Below are 19,764 nucleotides of genomic sequence, written 5' to 3' on the forward strand. Positions count from 1 at the left end.
GGACCATCTATATTTTAACTGGCCATGTACACTGGCCCGATCTTCTGCCACGCTTTTTTCTTTTTTTTCTTGGGTAGAGCATTAACAAATTGGCATGGAGTTCAAACAAAGACATAAAGTTCAAATCTCCAGTTGCAAGCAGATGTTGAAAACGTGGATATTTGACACAGCTCCATACTAAAACGTTTTGTCCAGCATCAGCAAACACTATCTTCGGGTCTTCAGGACTTTACATGAGATGAAGCAAAAAGCAAATGTAATCATAAAATTTAGTGCTAGGTTACGTGGTCATCGTCTCCTGACACGCACAAAATGAACCAAGGCTGTTCCTAAAACCATAACAAGGCATGCAGAACAGTGCTGCACCACGCAGAAAGACTGACAATGTAGTCATATTCATAGAGGGAACTGTATCATGTAAATTGAAGCATATAACTTCAAAGAACATTTCTGGACATAACTCTTCATTTTTTTTTACTTTTTAATGTTTATAACGGACAGGGCAACAGAAGAAGAATGGGGACAAGGTAGCATTTTTTTTTTAAGTTATCATGGAGGAAAATGGCTTTTAGAACTCATCATTAAACAGGAAGTGTACATAAAATCAGTTGTATAAATGTGCACAACTATTGTGCATCAGAAAAGAGTGCCTTTCAGGTCATTTGCCAGACTTAATTTGTATAAATAAACAAACCTTGACTTAAATGGATGCCTAAAAATGTCAAGCTCTCATGAGCCTCCTCTAATAGAGTAAAGAATCGGAGAGCAATAGTTAGCATGGTGCACTGCACTATCTACATTGTCATCAGCTGCCAAGGGCACTTACACTGTCACCAGTCGAACGCAACTTGTAGAAGGGGACAACATAGAACCAAGAGCCCTCATTGCCATTGGCATCAAGGGAGACACGCATGGCATTCTTCTCAAGCAGTGCAGGCAGCCGCTTGTTGACGGTCAGGTACTTGTTGCTCTTAACATGCAGCAGCTGCACGACACCTCCGTACTGCACCACTTCTCCCACCAGCTTTCGCTTCTCGCTCTCATTCTGCTTCTTCTCCAACTCGGCAGCGTGCTGCAACCACACCAGCCACCAGTGATTTGATTGTTGATGCGGTTTAACAGCCCAAAGCAACACAGGAGCTATGAGAGACACCGTAGCAGGCGGCTCCATATTAATTTTGATCATCTGGGGTTCTCAAATGTGCACCTAAAGCCTCATACACAAACATTTTCGCATTCTACCCTTGCTAGGAAGCAGTCGCTGTGACTAGAAATCGAACCCACAAGCTGATGTTCAGCAACCATACCTGCCAACAAGTGAAATTTAAAATTTCTAAGAATCCTATGGACATGACATCAATAAGGAAACAGAGAATAGCATGCATTGTTTTCTTTTTCTTGAAGTTTGCATTGAGCACAATACATCTTTTTTGTGGGATACATTTGCACTTTATTAATTATGATTTACGTTAAGATGCAGCACAGACGCAGTTGTGAACTTGGATCGGCAAGAACTGACAAGCAACACTGTTTTTATGTCACAGCAACATTCTGAGGGACTATGCTGTTGCTAATTTCGCCTGCTTCGGGAACGTATCTGAATAAACTTGCTCCAAGCAAGTACCCTCCTGGTGTTCTTTCACCATCAAAAGGCTTCAAAGTGAATTACTGGAGGTCGACAAATGAAGCTATTTTGTGAATAGCATTTATTTATTGTAAAAATTGACAGAACATTCATAAAATCATAGAATGAAGCCCAATTCATAAATGATATGAAAAATTCTAGAGTTGGTAGGTATGAGCAACACAACACCATAGCCACTGAGTGACCATAGTGGGAGGCTTCCCTTATTCAGGCACTGCTGAGTTACCACTGCAGGTCTCATATGAGCTCAGAGCTGTCAATTCATTTTAATATGTTCATTGCGGTGTGGGTCACAGCAGTTATTCCTACTGTGCACTTGTGCAGGGCTTTCCGGCAGTGCACAAGTGACACCTTTTCTAGAAACCAAGGAAAATAATAAGTCATTGTTTCTGGTTTGATGCATCATAGTGTCATCTGTCTGCACATTGATGAAGAAATTTCAATGGAGCACAACCCCTGGTGACTCACCAGTGGGTCACGACGCATCAGAGCAATATGACAAGTGACCTACTGGTGGGTCCTACCGCACAGGATTCAAGACTGATGTTTTGAAATGACATGAAAAAAAAATTTTTCAATACCAATTTTTGAAGGAGACTGCATGTGCTGCTTTAATAACAGCACTGGCATTCAATGTGAAAAACATCACCAAGTGACGAACCAAAAGGGCAATGTTGATTGGACAATCATGTCATTATCCAGAACATTCCAAACTTTCACAGTTATTTAAAATTAAAGCTGCATTCAAAGCTCTCTGTGCAAACAAGTAAAAATAAACGTACCTCTTTCATTGGTAAGTCTTCCATAAGTGTATCTTTAAACAAAGTTGTATATATAGAATACAAGCACCTTGAGGGAATGACATGACAAATAGGAATTGGTCAGCATAATAAAAGTTCTGTTGAACTTATTATTCATTTTAATTTAAGCTCAAACATCATTAAGGTATAGCAGGTATGTGAGGGGGAACAAATATATACAGGGTGTGTTTTTTTTTTTTTTAGCTACACGGAATTTTTAAAAAGTGCCTGTGACAGATAGCACAATTCTAACTCTTGATCTGAATTAGTCAATGAAGCAGCCATTACTGCTCAGAAAAATCAATATGCTTAATTGAATAATTAACATACTTATACTAATTATTACTTTACAGCACATATTTCAACCTATGAATTATAGCCAGTGAGTTTGCAAGGTGTATCCACTTGGAGCGAATTCATAGAGTGGCACCTGTTTTGAGATATGCACCATCAAATTTGCTGTAAAAATGCACTGTTGTTCCACTTCTTTAAGACAATGCTGCTTTAAGAATTGAAGCACACAAGTAGCTGGAATTCCAGTGCATTTTGTCAGAGACTTCGAAAATTAATATCTTGAAACTGGTGTAGTCCTGAGAATTTGTTCTAACCTGATATGCCTTGCATACTCACTAGCTACACTTCATAGTGTGGTAAAGTAATTTATTAGAAATATAATTAGCATAATTACGGTAATTATTGGATTGAGCATTTTGATTTCTTATATAAGTAATGGCTCCCTCATCAAGTAATTCAGATCAATAGTCAGAATTGTTCTATCAGCCAGGCAATTTTCAAAAACTTGGTGCAGATAAAAAAACGTCCGGTATATATTTGTCTAAAATATGGTTTTTCATTATTTTTAATAACTTAAGCACAGAGCAGCCCTACTAATTTGTGTAGATGGAATTCGCTTTTGTGCTGTGATCAACGAGCTCTACAATCAATTATAAAGATAGGCTTTAAATACAGGTTTATATTTAATTAGTGATCAAATCAGGTGTTGTGTGGTTCTTAAAGGTTTTTCTGGAGAGAAAGAAACTGGACAAAACATCAGCAGAAAAATATTTAACTCGCATCAAAATGAGTTCAAGAAGGCTTTAGAAAAGGAGTGTGGAAACAACAATGATTTATCTATAAGTTATCACTTTCTGCTTACCACACCTCAGATGCACTACCTTCAGCTACAGCTGTCACTAACATTATCATCTTCTATTAGTAACACATGCCCTAGTAAAAACTCAATAAATGCACATTTCACTTGAGTGCCATAACCATCTGACCTTAACCCATGTCACTGTACTTGTTTTAATTATCAGTGCATACTCAATCAGCAAGTGGGTACAACCTTCTCATTGAGACTTTACAGCTCTTCTGCAAAAGCAGCGTTATATGCACACACGTACAGATGCATGCATGCATGACTTACTACTAAAACACAGTTGAAGCTAAATAACTGATATCTAAAAACTAAACAGAACAAAGAAGACACACGATCCACATCCAGGTTCACTGGTACAATGCATGCAACTCTGACTTCAATTGTAGCAACTTGCTCTAACAAATGTAAAAGTATGCCAAAATTATCCAGAATGTCTTCAGCCTATGGAAACTGAACGGAGGAAGAAACGCTGAAAACCTAAATTCCACAAAATTAATATTCTTTGCCGTTTGTTGCGCGCTTTTCTATACGACGGTGGAATATTACTACTATATGAGATATGAAAGTTCTCACATGCAGTTTTTTCAGCAGCACGGCATCTGTTGCGCTGGAGGCACTCTGCTTGGCTGCTTTCCAGAACTGCTTCTGGGCCGAATACCGGTTCATGGGGCACATCTTGAAAAGGCAATCTGAAATACAGACGCGCAGCCTTTAAGACCATCGAAAATATGGGAACTACGTTTAGTTATTTTCGCTTTAATACTGAGCACTGGCCGTTTGCCGTCTAACCTCGAAACTTTTTGGGCGGGGTGGCCAGATCCCCAGCCTCTGGCTGCACCACGCACCGGTCATCGACCAGGCTGCAGAAGAAAGGACACAGGTTGCGAGTCAGAAATACGTTACGAGTCGGTTTAGGAAACGGTGCGACGCACGAGAACTCACCCTAAGGTGCACAGGAAACCGGAGACGGTGCCCTCGGCGTAGAGAGAAACGATGTCTCCAATGTGGAGCAAGCTCGAAGTGCCGATCAAGTCGCACATATTTGATGTGTTTACCCGAGCGTTGCACAAGTGAGAATGCAGTTGATTCAAGCCAGGGCGGCTTGGTCACTGCTTTTTCCACAGGACGGGCTACATCAAGGCCAATTGCCAAGAAGTGTTGCCGAACTTCTCCGACACCTCCACGAAGCCTTTTGGCTGTAGCGATTTTCCCAGCGTACAATTCAACGTAAGGAGTTAGCAAGCAGTCCATTCAGGAAAGTTAGAGCCGCACCTCCCATCGAAACTTGGCAGTGTTGGGGCGCAAGTGCGCACGGGATCTGAAAACGGACTGAGCAGGCTGTGCGCAAGAATGCAAGTGAGAGCTACGGCATATCCACAGCACCACAAGCCAGCTGGGCACTGTATTTGGTTTTTGTGAGCGAATGGCACACTTTCTGACGTCTTCGTGATAGAGCTGCCAGACCGACACCGGGCCCGTAAATCTTCGGCAGCTGAACTCCAGCTCAAAAGAGACTTGGCTTGGCATGGTTTGGCTAGCTTGGTCTTCTTTTGGCTGTACTAAATTTTACCAGCGCTTATTTGAAGAGATGTGTTCAGGCGCTTAATTAGAGGTAACTGGTCGTTCACTCACTAATTAAGAATCGGAAAAATATGTGTCTAAATTTGACAATATGATATATTTATAGAACTTATTAGTGAGCGGCTCGATGAAAGTGAGCGTGCACGCTGGTCGTGAGTACGGTAACTGCGGCAAGTGTATGGGCGAGACAAGTGCGTAGCAAGCGGTAGTTTGTAGTTTCGGTGCTTCGAAATTTATTTTGCGGTTGTTGCTGCTACTGCAGTATGACGTGTGGTGTGGCTTCTCTTTAAACTTATATTGTTTGTTCTCTTCGCTGTTGATTTTGGATAGGTGGCCTGATGCCTCTTCCACCAGCCCTTCTTGCAAGATTGAAGAAGCGGGGAATTGTAAAAGCTAGTGAAGCCGAACCGTCGGCAGGTGAGCACCGCGCAAATCGCTTCAAAATATAATATTTGTCGATCTTTGTGCCACTCATGCGTAAGCTACTTATAATTGTGTTCCAACAGTAAGCGCGTCCAAAGCGCAATAACAAATGTCACCCGTACCTGTTGTGCTGCTGTCTGCCGCAACTTTGTGACAGAGATATGTTGAATCATTTCGGGAGCTGGCATGTCTGTATGCCTGATTGATGTCCCTGCAGTGAGAGTTTTGGTTTAGTACTGATTCACTTTGATGCTAATAGTTATGAAAATAACCTAGTGCCACACTCCAGATGAACCCAAGGCAGAATTGGCATAGCACAAATTAGTAGTCTTTCTACCATGCTTTCTGATTTTAAAAAAATGAGAGAAACAAAGAAAACTGATCAACCATGCGGAGCGGACGGTGCATATATTGAGAGCAGAATCCATGCTACTGTTGGAACACGCATTTTCGCCGTAAAAATTTCCTAGCGTGTATAATGCTTCTCAACAGCGCATGATGATTAGTCTGATGATTAAAATTATTCTTGTGAAAGTATATCATTTATTTTTGCTACAGTATTGACTACATCCTTTATTACTGCGATCGAGTAAGCCAGTGTTCTGTGCTTGTGTGATGGCGATTGAACACTATGTATGAGTGCATTCTCAATTGCAATGTATCATATTTTTTATAATGGCCTTCCGTGGAATGCATTGCCTAATGTAGCTCTCACGTTTCTCCTTTCTTTTTCTCTTGCAGTTAAAGTTCATGCTGGTATACATTCTTTTATTTTCCATCAGTATGATGTTTGTAGCATTGGTTGCATGGTGGCTCGCTATGTTTTCTTAGGCCCCATCATTCCTTTGCTAACCACTTTTTGTTGGGCGGGCTCATTCATCATGAGAGGTGATGAGCAGAGCATACCCCATCTGCCCTTGTGTGTGCTACCTGTTTGTGCTGCTTATTGCCTCCACTAAAAGTTTGTAGTCTGTTTACCCAAGAAGCATTTTTCTGGGAAGCAAATCACTCTGACTCACTGCACCTGCGCAGCTGATCAACCAGAGGAAGAGGTCATCGCTGAAGACTACGATGACATCTGTCGACCTGTGGGAGGTGGCGAGACCGGAGTAGGCGGGCCCATCCCAGGATGTCCCAACAAGTGGAACTTGTACCACGAATGCAGTGCATTTTGCCAACAGCAGTGGGGTGCTGGCAAATTAAAGGAGTCCCCGCACACCGAGCGCAAGCGCTTGCGAATGCTGCGAAAGTACCCACTGCCAGAGGGCTGGAGTGAGCTGTATGATCCTGGCACGTATGTACAAAGAAAAGCAACAACTTCTAATGATAATGAACTGTGTCAGCATAGAAACTGCAGTACAAGAACAGGATGCATCATCAAATAGGGGAAGGGGTTGAGGTACTTGTTCCTATAACCAAATATATTAAATTATAAGTGAGACTTATATAAGAAAAAGTTAGTGCCGTAGATGAGTACTGCATTTGTATCTCTTCTGCTTCAAGAAGTTGAATTTTTGTGAATAAGATTGACACCTGTTAAGCCTTGTTAATTTCAGGCAGTTAGGAAATAATAGTGGCTGCAATAAATGTCAGCATTTATGCATGCCATTCATGCTTATGTCTGATTCTTGTAGGGCGGTTCGCATATATACATAAATCATGTCATCATCACCATCAGCCTATCTTTATGTCCGCTGCAAGATAAAGGCCCCTCTCAGCAATCTCCAATTATCCCTGTCTTGCGTTAGCTGCTTCGAACTCAGGCCTGCAAATTTCCTAATGTCACCACCTTACTTAATTTTCTGCTGTACTTGACTGCACTTCCCTTCCCTAGGCACCGATGCTATAACTCTAATGGTTCACCAATTATTACACACTACAGGGCCTGCCCAGCAGCATTTGTTTCTCTTAATGTCAGCTAGAATATTGGCCATCCCCATTTGCTCTCTGATCCACATCACTCTCTTTTGTACATAAATTATGTAAAAACTACCAAATCAACCAGTTTTGTCTGCTTTGAGTTTGTCATCAATTATTGCAACATTCCAGAATGCCTGCCTATAGGCTGCAGAAATGGATTTTATATTCAGTTTAGTTGTTTTAAATATCAGGCAGGCAATAGAAACAAAAGTACGTCATTTGCGGTAAAGTGGTGCTATAAGAGCGTCATAGCTAGAGTGCCTATCTGTGTACACACTGTGTAGAGAGAGAGAAGTAGTTATTTATTGCAGCAATAAAAGAATATATGGAAGAAAAAGGAAGTGGCTGCTGGCCACGCTGTAACTAACATTGAGGTTGGCACCTGAACCATCAGCTAGCAAATAATAAAAGCATAGGAATATATACAGTGTACTGTGAAGCAGCACCGAAGAAGTAGACAGTAAAGGATGATGAATATATACACTTTACAATGAAGTGCGCACATAGTTCTGCCAATATACACATAAAAAAAGTAAGGCTCCCAATTTATAGCTGGAGATTTAAGCTATACAGTTAAACCTCGTGTTTGTATGCCATTTCGATATAACGAAATTGCACTGCTGCCACAAAGAAATGCCGAGACAATAAATAGAAACATCCACGGACGCAGATGATCAAATGATTGAATTACAAGCGGCTGTATGCAAACGCACCTCTCAAATCACATGACAAGAGGGACTGCCGGTGTGGGGCCCCATCATATTCCGTATAAAGTCCAAGTGCGGTAAGATTCTATTGCGCCCCACACACTCTGTGCTTTAGGTGCGAGTGAAAGTGTGCGAGGGTGAGAGAAGAAAGATGGTGGTTTCGCCGGCTTCACCAGTGCCGCCTTCCAGCACATGCGAGGGGGCAGAGTGGGGGTTAAGTTGGCGCGCGTCTTGACCGTGGTTGCGCTCAGCTGTAACCGCGGCTGAGCGCATACGCAGCCGCGCACCCTGCTTTAGATGTAATCTGCCACGTATGCACTGAGTGGGCATGCCGAGACCGCGTGACACCGTGCAAGCTGTCTTTCCACACGTTTAGTATTGGAGGTTGCGTAATCTCGAGTTTCGGTGACCCGTTGGAGCGAGAAGCAGATGAAGCGTTCGCTCCCCGCTGTCGGCGCTTTTTCTGATCTCGTCGTCCCAGTGCAGGTGACCCTATCAGCCGCGTGGGCGGAGTGCACATGAAAGCGTGACTGACCTCGCTTAATTCATACTGCCAAAAAGATATCGTCGACGTACGTGGCATGAAACCGCATCATTCGTCGCCGACTCCCAAATTTATCAAAATTAATTGTTTTCTCATTCAAATTTGCATCTTTCGATTGCCCGATAATGCGGAAAATTCTGCAGCCCCTTTTCATCTAAGAAAAATTCATAGGCGACGGTACTTATTTGCATAAAAGGTCGAATTTCAATAGAACAAAATTTCGATGTAACGAAGCAAATTGATAATTTTACCGACTTTGTTATATAGAGGCCTAACTGTATTTGTACAGGTTTGTTATGCAGTTCTGCGAGTATTGATACCATTGGGTACTGAAATCCCTCCATTGTGACCCCTGATTGTGTATGTAGGGGCAGGCACTATTACTGGAGGCAGGGGAGCGAGGACGTCACTTGGATGCCACCTCGGCACCCAAGGGCAAAGATTTCGCTGCCAGCTGAGAAGCTCCGAGGTACACTTTTTTCCTCTTCCTTGTAAAAAGATCAATGAAATCTACATAAATGTTTACTTTCATGCTTTTTTTTTTTTCTCAGAACTCATATCTGATGCTGATGATGGCCAGGAACTGGACAGTGCTGTAAGTAAAATTTGCATCCTTACGTTTCTGTGAAGAACATCAGCAGAAAGGCTTTGGGTTCAAACATTTAAAAGGTGCAGAGAAAGTGCTGTGATTAAAATTTCTGCAGTGAAGTATCCTCAAAAGTAAATATAGCAAAACATAATCTCTACATTAACAAAATCTTATGCATGCTGTACAATATCTGAAGTGAAGTGCCTTGCTTTTAGCTTCATAATAAAACATGTTCTCACTTTTAAAGTTCCAAATTTGAAAGATGTAAGCAGGCCAAAGCTGTATGAAAGCTTTTTCCTCCCATTCGGTATAACGGGCTGCTAGGGAAGAATTTGCACTAACCACACACTTTGCATTCTCTTGTGTTCGATAGTTGAGGTGTCGGGACAGCTGTTGTTCGTACAAGTGTACCACGCATTCTCTATTTGGCAGGGCTCAGAAGAAGACATGCTAGATGACGATGAGGTTCCACTTCCACCCCGGCGCTCTCGTGAGTCTGCGAACTCTAAAGGATCATCTCATAGCCGTTCAGACCGTCGTGGTGAGTTGTGCAAATATCTCTGTTCTAGAGCTACAAATTTATTATTACTTTTTTTTCTTTAAAGAAACGTTTAAGAAAAAAATCTGTTGTGCTGCCTTGTAAATTACCTTTCTACAATACTAAGAAGATGCAAATATGGAAAGACAGGTAGCAACACCGCCTTGAAGTTGCTGTACCAGTTCGCCGTAACGTGAGGGATTTTGACAGTGTCTGCCCAGGCATATTTAAGTCTCTTATCAGTAAAGATGTACTACATTGCATTCTAAAGGAGCCAAAGGTTGAGCTCAGCAAGTTTCAAGAACATTACTGAAACTTGCCCAAATAAAAAAAAATATTTTAAAATTTGTGACCTGTCACTGATAGCATGTGCTATTGTATGAATATTAAACAAACTGCTGGAGCTGCATTAGGAAGGCTCGCATATTCCATGATTGGACTGCCAGAGAACATTAACAAGCTTCTTTCCCTTCACAGCTTGTGATTAATTTATGTATTTATTTTTTACCCAAAGAGCCCTTATTTAAGGGCTATTAGATGAGGTATAGTAAGTTTCGATATGCTTGGTATTTCCACTAACAAAGTGTTGTTAACATAATATTATAGGCAACTGCCACTTTGTGCCACGGTTTACTTTTGCTTCAAAGATTATGTGCTACTTAAATCACCAGTTTTGATTTCTTAGCTCACGCACATAAATCAATAAATTTGATTATTATGTTAATTAATCATTAAAAAGTCCTGATTATTCACATTAAAATGTTTAGTCAATGAGCCCTAATGCAGATTATTGTTCAGGTGCTAGTTAAAATGGTTAGGGAAAGAGAGGAAGCAGTCACAAAAAATAAAGAGAGTCAAGAAATTTTCATGTGATATGTTGATGCAAATGATGGAAATAAGCAGTATGTTCTTATACAAGCTATAGATAGATCAGCATTTGCACATGTGCATGTATCTGTCACACTTTTGCTTCCAGGTGACCGATCACGCAGCAACGACCTTGACCCCATGGATCCTGCTGCATACTCAGACGTTCCACGGTACAAAACGAGCTATCAGTCTTGGCACACCATTCTTTTTTTTTCTTAGGATACTATATTAAATACATGTATTTTTTCTTTAATATGTTGAGACCACTAGTAGATGGCAGTTATGTAAGCTAATAATGTTATCAAAGTTCTATATGTGGCACGGAGGCATACCACAGAGCTCAAATGCAAGCAAGATTTGCGTACATGAGAGCTTCATTTGGTTTAAAACGTCTAACTGTACTAAGCCCTAAATTGCTCACGTAGTTGACTAATTCAATTATTTACATAGAACAGTACACCCTGCTGTGTATATGAACAAATTACTTGAAAACAAAAACCTCAAACAAGCATGTGCAGAAGTGCAGCCATGGTTCGCTTGACTTAAACCAGTTAAATGGTAAAGACAGGTAATTGTGGTGGAAGTGTTAATATCGCAACAGAAAAATAATCATGTCCCATACCTAGCAGATGTCTATTTTGTATACACAATAATATTCCGTGCACTCCCCATCCCCACCGTTTTTTTAAAAGGGCACTCTTGCTCGGTCCCACTTAAAAATTTTCTATCGTCATGAGAAAATTTCCCTGAGTGGGCCTAGCCAGGTGACGTGGAGTTTTCTTACGTCTATAGTGGACCAAATAAAGTTGTTTCACTCACTCACTCACCACCTCTGAAAATGGGGGTACCAGGTGTTTGTGGGAGCAGGAGCACTTGCTTAGAACTTTATGCTCGCCATATGTATTGTATCATCAGCCCTGGGAGAACTTTATTACTGAGGTGAGCATAATTTTGTCACATTTGTACTCTTGATAGTGTAAACGCCTGTTAAGGCAAGCTCGAAGGAGCCAATAAAATTTTTTCATCTTATCAGAAGTTTACCATTATGGAGGAAAACAAACACCATTCTAAGCGCACACGAATATTAAAATCAGAAAGCAAATGTGAAAAAAAAAAAAATTTATTGCGCTTCCATGATTCGAAGCATTGATTTATGTACTTTTATTGGTTAGTAATATTTGCATGCTGACACTTTTAAAACCTGTGTGCTCTCTTGAAGCTGACATTTCACCTAGTTTGTTAAAAAGTCATCCATTGCCCTCATGTTGGAGCAATGTGTCAAAATAGAGCATTGTCAGCAACATCATGTGTGAGCGCCATTTGTTCACGGCTCTTTGGCAGTGTGCTCACCATTGCTATCAGCCTGTAAAGGCACCTCGAGGATCTCCCGACTTCATGTTTCCATGGTGTCAACACTGCATGTTTTCATATCATTGTCAATACTGGCAGTGTTTAAATACACAAAAAACTGCCTGCTTTAGCAGGAGTGAGAGGTCACTCCAAGCCTCTTGCTGAGCCAATTAGCAAGCATCAGTGGCGGCCACAGAAGTTCGGCTTGAGAGAACTGGCAGTTCGTGTTAAGCAAATCCTTTTGCATAGAATTTATGAGAAACCAACCAATCACTTGGCATATTGTTCGGCATGTTTGAATATGACTTAATTGAATTCGTCATTATGGGAGCCCGCTAAAGTTGCTGATTTGAGCCAATGTTGCAAAGAAGGAATGTTTCCCATGTGTATGTGCAGAGGGAAGTGGTCCACAGGCCTGGAGAAGAGCAATGAAGCCAAAACGGGTGCCGACACGACTGCAAGTGGACCACTTTACCAGATGCGCCCATACCCGAGTCCCGGTGCTGTACTTCGCCTTAATGCTGGAAACCGCCGGCAGCACTCCGATGATGAAGAGGATGACTAGTAGCAACACTGTAAATTTATTTCTCCATCAGTTTGCTCAGTCTCGTTGTTTTTGTTCTGAAACTAATTTAGCAAGTCATAAATGTTCCTCACTTCCAGGTCACTGTGTTTGTTTTCACTTCACACAGTGGGAGCTCTAAATTTAGTATTCAGCCTGAAGAGACTCCCCTGCAGTGATTGTAATCTATGCATTCTATCCCATTTCTAAACAGTTATCTGCTGGAAAATCCATGAGTGCAAGCCCTTGACAAGTGAAAATGGCACTATTAATGCTTAAAAAGTGCTGTTGAAAGCAAGAAATGTAATAACTGTATGTAGTCACATATTCATAACAAATGACAAGCCTTGCTGCAAAATATTTTGTTTCTTTGTGGTAGACATGGGCCTGTATAACGTGAAAATATTTCAGTCCATTTTTATTCCAAATTGGCCATTAGCCCTCCCTGATAGGTCAAGATGGCTTGGGCTCTGTCTATATAGGCATGGCGCTCGGCCACATGTGCTGTACCCGAACCATTCTGATCTATCAAGGAGAGCTAATGGCAGATTTGGAATAAAGACAAGATCAGAATAGTTTTACGCTACACTGACCATGCATTGACAAATACCAGGGTCACTCAGAGTTCAAATTACCAGCCCCTTTAAAAAAGGCAATAGTGTTACACAACCGGCATCAAACACAACCTTCTAGTTTTGGTACCATATAAGTATTGCATGCTATTGCACCATAGAACGCCATTGGGGTGGCAGAAACAAAGTGGTGCCAGCACTCTGGAATGTCTACGCTTGTGTTGTGAATTTGTCAATTTTCCACATTTGAAAAGAAAAAATATCAAAGGGATTCATGCCAAGCTTCTGGCGCTGTATAAAGATAATGACCTCTCTTATGGCACTGCGGTCAGATGGTCCAGATGCCTTCAATGTGGCTAGACTGGCCAGGTCTGTAAGACAAAGAGCAGAGCCACAAACAATACAGAGAAAATAGGGGCCCTCATGCCCATAGGCAGCTGTTTCAAGAGATAGATAAACAGGTTAGTGCAAGTCTGGGGTCAGTGTACAGCATTCCTCGTAACATCGTGCTCGTGTCCAAGGTCTTGGTGCACCAGGCTACATGGTCGCAGACTCCCATGCAAAAAGACATCCGGAAGAAGTCACCATGGTAATGTTGCAGCTGTATTTGAGAGATCCTTTCTCACACACCTCATCACAATAAACAAATGTCTAGTAAAGTGTTTGGTGCTCAGATGAGGACCCACTTTCAGAGCAGATGCTGGGAGCCTGGCAAAAGAGCGTGAATGTGCTGTGTAACAGGAGCACTCCTAACGTATTTTGTTCATGTCACCTTAACCGTAGACTTTAGTACTGTTTTCCATGGCTCACCTTCCTTTCTTATTCCTGTCCCCCATCCCTCTAGGCTGGCTCCTTAGCCTGACCCCTCTACCTTTTCTTCATTTTCTCATCACAATGGACAAATATTATATATATATTAGGATAAGAGTTAATGGAGAATACCTTAGTAACTTGCGATTCGCTGATGATATTGCCTTGCTTAGTAACTCAGGGGACCTATTGCAATGCATGCTCACTGACCTGGAGAGGCAAAGCAGAAGAGTGGGTCTAAAAATTAATCTGCAGAAAACTAAAGTAATGTTTAACAGTCTTGGAAGAGAACAGCAATTTACAATAGGTAGCGAGGCACCGGAAATGGTAAGGGAATACATCTACTCAAAGCAGGTAGTGACCGCGGATCCAGATCATGAGACGGAAATAATCAGAAGAATAAGAATGGGCGGGGGTGCGTTTGGCAGGCATTCTCAGATCATGAACAGCAGGTTGTCATTATCTCTCAAGAGAAAAGTGTATAACAGCTGTGTCTTACCACTACTCACGTACGGGGCAGAAACCTGGAGGCTTACGAAAAGGGTTCTATTTAAATTGAGGACGACGCAACGAGCTATGGAAAGAAGAATGATGGATGTAACGTTAAGAGATAAGAAAAAGAGCAGATTGGGTGAAGGAAGAAACGCAAGTTAATTACATCTTAGTTGAAATCAAGAAACAGAAATGGGCATGGGCAGGACATGTAATGAGGAGGGAAGATAACCGATGGTCATTAATGGTTACGGATTAGATTCCAAGGGAAGGGAAGCATAGCAGGGGGCGGCAGAAAGTTAGGTGGGTGGATGAGATTAAGAAGTTTGCAGGGACGGCATGGCCACAATTAGTACATGACCGGGGTAGTTGGAGAAGTATGGGAGAGGCCTTTGCCCTGCAGTGGGCATAACCAGGCTGATGATGATGACGATTACAGAGACCATGGGCACGATTGGAGATGATTGTTCGGAGCACACGCTCGGTAGCGCCGCGAGCAATTGGCCCAGGCTGCACCGACTTCGTCAGCCGCGTGCTCCGAACAATGTTCGGAGCACACGCTCGGTAGCGCCGCGAGCAATTGGCCCAGGCTGCACCGACTTCGTCAGCCGCGTGCTCCGAACAATGATCACCGATCGCGCCCCATATTACCAAGCAAACAATGGCAGCATGTGAACTTACAAATGCAAAAGAATGCCAGAACCATGCTTTCATCAGGAATGGTCAACTTAAGCATTTCCTGGAAGCATGGTCATGTTCTATATACAGATCGTGCCAGGAAAGGCTGAAATGGCATAGCAGATTTTAACCTGAGCATCAGCTGAAGCTACAACAAGCATTTAAAGCGGCCTACTGAAGGCCAAGTCACTCTGCACAAGTGACATAGCACACGCTGTTTCAAATTGACGATGAAACTTTGTCCCATCTACCAGAGTGCCTCATCCTTGTATTCAGCTGCTTCTTTCTATTGCCTCCCACATTGAGCAGGCTGTTTGGACAGCATGTTAAAAGTGATGCAGTTATTGGTGAAGTGCGCTGATTAATCAGAAGCTTTACAATTGTTGCCAGCAGCTGCTCTGTCAGTGACAAAAGGCAAAATCGCTTGGCTATAGCTGGTGGTTGCATAGGAAATTAGTGAATGTGGCCCTAAAATTCACTTCCAAGTGATAATTAAACCTTGAGACTGACAGTTTTCATTTTAGTGTACTGATGCAGCAAACAACAAGCTGTTAATGTACAGGACCTTAGCGCTGTGGTTGTATCTCTTGCAAGTGCCTGTAAGCTTGTAAACATGGTGGGTTCAACCTGATGACCTCTGTGAATAGCATGTGTTTATGATGATGAAGCTTGTTTAACTGCAGTTGCCACAGCTTTTTGCCTCCCATCTCATGTAGGTGAAGTAGCAACAAAGTGGTTTATCTAAGCTTTCTTTCTCCTTTTATTTTCTGAGTATATGCCAGTCAAAGAGCAAATTTCTTTAATATTTTTTATTTATACATATATTTTTAACAGCAAAACACAGGGTAAATTAAAACAACAGTCACAGGCATGCTGTTCTGCCATTATTCCAGTTAATGGATGAAATTACATTGTATAAGGCAGTCTGGAGGTAATGAATATTGCATCCAACCAGAAAGAGAGGGGCAAAAATTATACAGTGAGGCTGCCGTAAAATTACTGCAAGAACAACCGTGAATATGGACACATGTGTCTGTAATGAATAATTCACACTAGATGCAAATGCATCGCACGCGTCCGTTTAATTGGGCGCGGCCAAATTTGCCAAAGAATTAAAGCTGCAAGACTACAGACAGCAGCTAGGATAAAAAATCAACACTTCGTGCCTTCCATTAACTCGCTAAGAAGAAAAAAAGTGTTGGAGGGCGCGACGAGGACGGCGCGACAAGGCCCTCTCGAGTTGTGCTTCATCACCGGTCCCAGAGATGCGAACACCGTCGCGCGTCGACTCCAAGAGCGTGCGATGCATGAAACCCGGCGCGCTCATGCCGCCCTGCTGGAGGTCGTTAAAAACGCCTGTTCGACCGAAGCAACTTTTGCAATCGAGGTCAACCAGCAGGAAGGCGCGTGACGAGTCCCGCCAGGCGGTCGTCATGCTGGTCGTGCTCGTGGCCGCCCTCCTGGGGCCAACCGCCGCGTCTGCCCACTCCGAGCTGCCCTGGTCGCGAGTGGCGCCCGGTGTTTCCACAGAAGCGTGCGACTCGGCGCCCGGCTCGGGCGACCGGCTCTACTGGCTCCGCAACGGCCAGCGGCTGCCGCCACCCACGCCCGACCGGTTCTGGGAGCCCGGCGCCTACCTGTGTGTGCGGGAAGGGAACCTCACGGCCAGCTTGCAGCGGGCCCTGCTCGTGACAGAAGAGGACGACCGCGGTCTCTGCACCGCGGGCCCTCCCACCCACGAAAACCGAAGTCGCCGCCGTCGCGTGGCAGACGGCGTCCGCGCGCGCCACGCACCTTGGGTGGCGCAGCTGCTGCTGTCCGGACGCTTCGTGTGCGGCTGTAGCCTGATCGCCCAGCGGTGGGCCCTCACGGCCGCCCACTGCCTGCCAGAACGGGCCGACACCCAGTTGGCCGTGTTGCTGGGAGCGACGCGCCAGAGCGGCCCGCGGATCGGCGTGCTGCGCGCCGTGCCGCATCCGGACTACGTGCGCGGGACCCCGTCGCGGGAGCACGACGTCGCCCTGCTGCTGCTGGAACGGCGTGCCGAGCGGCTGACCGTGGCCTGCTTGCCACCGACCGACGCCTACCTCGAGCGCTTCTCGCACGGCATCCTTTTCGGCTGGGGCCGCGTCGGACCCCGCGGTGGCCCCGCGCTTAAGCTGCAGGAGGCATTACTGCCCATCACCAGCCGCGAGCGCTGCGAGGCGGCCGTGGAGCACGTGGCGCCCACGGCGTTTTGCGCCGGATTTGGCGAGGCCTACCGCGCCGACGCCTGCGAAGGGGACAGCGGGGGGCCCCTGGTCGGATTCGTGGACGGGCGACCCGTACTCTTGGGCGTCGTTAGCTGGGGGCACGCATGTGCGAGGCCCTTCACTTTCGGCGTGTACACGCGCGTGGACAGTTACTTGGCATGGATCCGTGGTCACGTCACGAGCGCCTCAGTAGCCTGACCATTTCGCGGCTTTTGTACCGAAATAAAGACGCTGTTCCGGCCTGATATAGTTGTGCACGTCGCATTAAAAAGAAGTAGGAACGTACAGAGCGCCAGTGAAAGAATTAGAGAGATTGTGCATTGTGTACGTTTGGAATTTGACCATCAAAAATAATTAAGTGTTATTGTTGCCCCTCCACGTGGACGACGTCGTACATGTGATGAAACACATATGTCTGCTTGGTGTGGACGTCATTCGCTCACTGTTTCGGTTCTCTAGGGGTTACAACTGAGGAAGTGATGTTTCTTATGTTTTCGTAACGAACGTTAAGATTTGGTCTACTTTTGTGTAGCAGGCGACATTGTGTAGGATTGTATACATAAATGTAGCTTGACATCATTACTCTTTACGGCCTTTGGGACTTATCTCGTCACCAAACAATAATCGTCATCCATCTTGCTTCTCCTTCCTTTAGCACACTGAGCTAGGGTGGCTAGCCACACTAACTGAGCTCGCCACTTTCCTGTCGGCATAGGTAGGGTGGCTACCTATGCCGACAGGAAAGTGGCGAGCTCAGTGGCGAGCTGCTATGCCCTAGCAGGCTCATGGGGTGCCAGTGTTGCCATGGTGCCCAATGGCCTGCTTTGGAAAGGTGTTCAAATAAAGGCGAGGTCGTTAGCGCCATATCCCATGAGCGACATCAGTGGTTGCGTCTGCATTTCTTTTCTTTGAGCAGGGCATTGCACTGCGTACCAGCTTCGATCATTGGTCAAAAGAAGCTTGCAGGCTTTTTGATTTAAATAAAGGGACATGATGTGTAAGCGCGAGAACCTTCTTCAAATTGTCTACGTTTCTGATCCTACGCTCCTGATCGCATCCTGATTTGGTAATGGATTCTACCTTAAAAAGTACAAAGCAAGTCTGGTGCTTTCCATTTCTAGGAAGATGTTACCTTTATGTCCCTTTATTTGTGCCGTGGAGATATCGAGTTCTAAAAAGAAACCTACGTCATATTTATGACTGCGACATAATCAACCCCTTGGAGCGCAGCAAGATAGCTCCCTGTAATTAGAGTCGGGAGAGGGTAAGACCAACGCACGCCTAACAATAATGCTATGTAAATACGTGCATGCAGTTCTTGACAAAGTACCGGGCATGCAGCGTTAAAGAAAGGCCTGCAAGATAGATGGCGATAATTTTTGGAGGACAATCAAGACAAGTCGCCAAGGGGGGTGAAGTTACAGTGCGATTATTGTTGGGACGAGAAATCCTACACTCTTAAACAAAAGCTCTGTTCTCGACACGAATAGCGGCTGCACGGCCGCCGTTATCCGCTATGACGACACTGATTGGCTGTCGAGAGCTCGCGTGTATTGAAATTTGTGCCGGGAAACGGAAGCTTTGCAAAATGCAATTTTGCGTTTTCATCAAGATGACGAAACGTAACGTGGAGCTGCAAATTTTATACATTTTGCTTGTCCTTGGCAGCTATATTGCGACGTTGGCGCTTCAAAAAGAAAGTGAGCGGTAGCGAACAGAAGCCAGCGCAATGCATCTGCAATTTCACGAATATGTGATTGTGATTGGTGGTGATCGATGATAGGCGCCATGTCGGCTTGCTGACTGGCTAAATGCATAGAGTTTCTTACAATGAAACTCTATGGATGAATGAATTTTCCGTGGCGAGCGTCACAGGAAGGACCGTTTCGTAAACGTCAATTTGACGTTGCGTGACGTTGCGCTGGGCCGCCATTGCAGAGATTTTCCGCTAGATATTGTGGTGCGACGCATAGAGGTGCGCGAGCCGCGCGAATTATGCTAATGAGCAGCCACATGCAATGGCGGCCGAGAGGAATTCGTGTCGTCACGTTTTCCCCGTCGTTTGGCGGTGTGAAAATCTTTTGTTCATAACGCGTGCTCATAGTATTTGCATCGCTCTCGGGTGGTGTTAGCATTTGTGTTTTGGGCCATCATTTTTTAAAACAACGCGTTTTTCTGAAATAATATTGGTTAAACACAGCAAATTTTCTGTAATGTTGTCCACTTTTCACTGCTGCATTTGTATTGTAATCAAGATTAATGTCTTCGCACA

The 19,764-nt window shown here is 44.0% G+C and overlaps 3 protein-coding genes across 5 annotated transcripts in view; 2 read left to right on the forward strand and 1 right to left on the reverse strand.

Moving 5' to 3' along the window:
• Window positions 1-5,101, reverse strand: part of Itpr (Inositol 1,4,5,-trisphosphate receptor) — a 154,733-nt gene extending 149,632 nt beyond the window's left edge. For all 3 annotated transcript variants that reach the window (XM_055065883.1, XM_050169922.2, XM_055065882.1), the window contains exons 1-4: window positions 4,547-5,101; window positions 4,394-4,464; window positions 4,178-4,293; window positions 827-1,072 (exon numbers count right to left, since the gene is read on the reverse strand). In XM_055065883.1, the coding sequence (XP_054921858.1) occupies window positions 827-1,072; window positions 4,178-4,293; window positions 4,394-4,464; window positions 4,547-4,644 (531 nt within the window). In that variant the 5' untranslated portion in view covers window positions 4,645-5,101. The remainder of the gene's footprint in view (window positions 1-826; window positions 1,073-4,177; window positions 4,294-4,393; window positions 4,465-4,546) is intronic.
• Window positions 5,102-5,373: 272 nt separating this feature from the next.
• Window positions 5,374-12,788, forward strand: PQBP1 (poly-glutamine tract binding protein 1). Its single transcript, XM_050169923.3, has 7 exons — window positions 5,374-5,602; window positions 6,641-6,902; window positions 9,148-9,248; window positions 9,331-9,374; window positions 9,801-9,909; window positions 10,883-10,946; window positions 12,523-12,788. Exons 1-7 carry the CDS (start codon window positions 5,524-5,526, stop codon window positions 12,689-12,691), a joined length of 828 nt encoding a protein of 275 aa, XP_050025880.1. The 5' UTR covers window positions 5,374-5,523; the 3' UTR covers window positions 12,692-12,788.
• A 1,982-nt stretch (window positions 12,789-14,770) lies between these two features.
• On the forward strand, window positions 14,771-17,737 carry LOC126521274 (complement factor D-like). The gene has a single exon (XM_050169925.3). The coding sequence runs from the start codon at window positions 16,506-16,508 to the stop codon at window positions 17,688-17,690; it is 1,185 nt and encodes a 394-aa protein (XP_050025882.1). The 5' UTR covers window positions 14,771-16,505; the 3' UTR covers window positions 17,691-17,737.
• Window positions 17,738-19,764: the final 2,027 nt, after the last annotated feature.

The sequence above is a fragment of the Dermacentor andersoni genome, chromosome 6, assembly GCF_023375885.2.
Source record: "Dermacentor andersoni chromosome 6, qqDerAnde1_hic_scaffold, whole genome shotgun sequence".
Taxonomy (NCBI): Eukaryota; Metazoa; Arthropoda; class Arachnida; order Ixodida; family Ixodidae; genus Dermacentor; species Dermacentor andersoni.

What these genes read in the sequence shown, in the direction of transcription:
- PQBP1 (XM_050169923.3), top strand. Translation starts at nt 5,524, where the DNA reads ATGCCTCTTCCACCAGCCCTTCTTGCAAGATTGAAGAAGCGGGGAATT. An exon ending in TGAAGCCGAACCGTCGGCAG is followed by an intron (nt 5,603 to 6,640) that starts GTGAGCACCGCG and finishes GCACCTGCGCAG; the next exon opens with CTGATCAACCAGAGGAAGAG. An exon ending in GCCAGCTGAGAAGCTCCGAG is followed by an intron (nt 9,249 to 9,330) that starts GTACACTTTTTT and finishes TTTTTTTCTCAG; the next exon opens with AACTCATATCTGATGCTGAT.
- LOC126521274 (XM_050169925.3), top strand. Translation starts at nt 16,506, where the DNA reads ATGCGAACACCGTCGCGCGTCGACTCCAAGAGCGTGCGATGCATGAAA.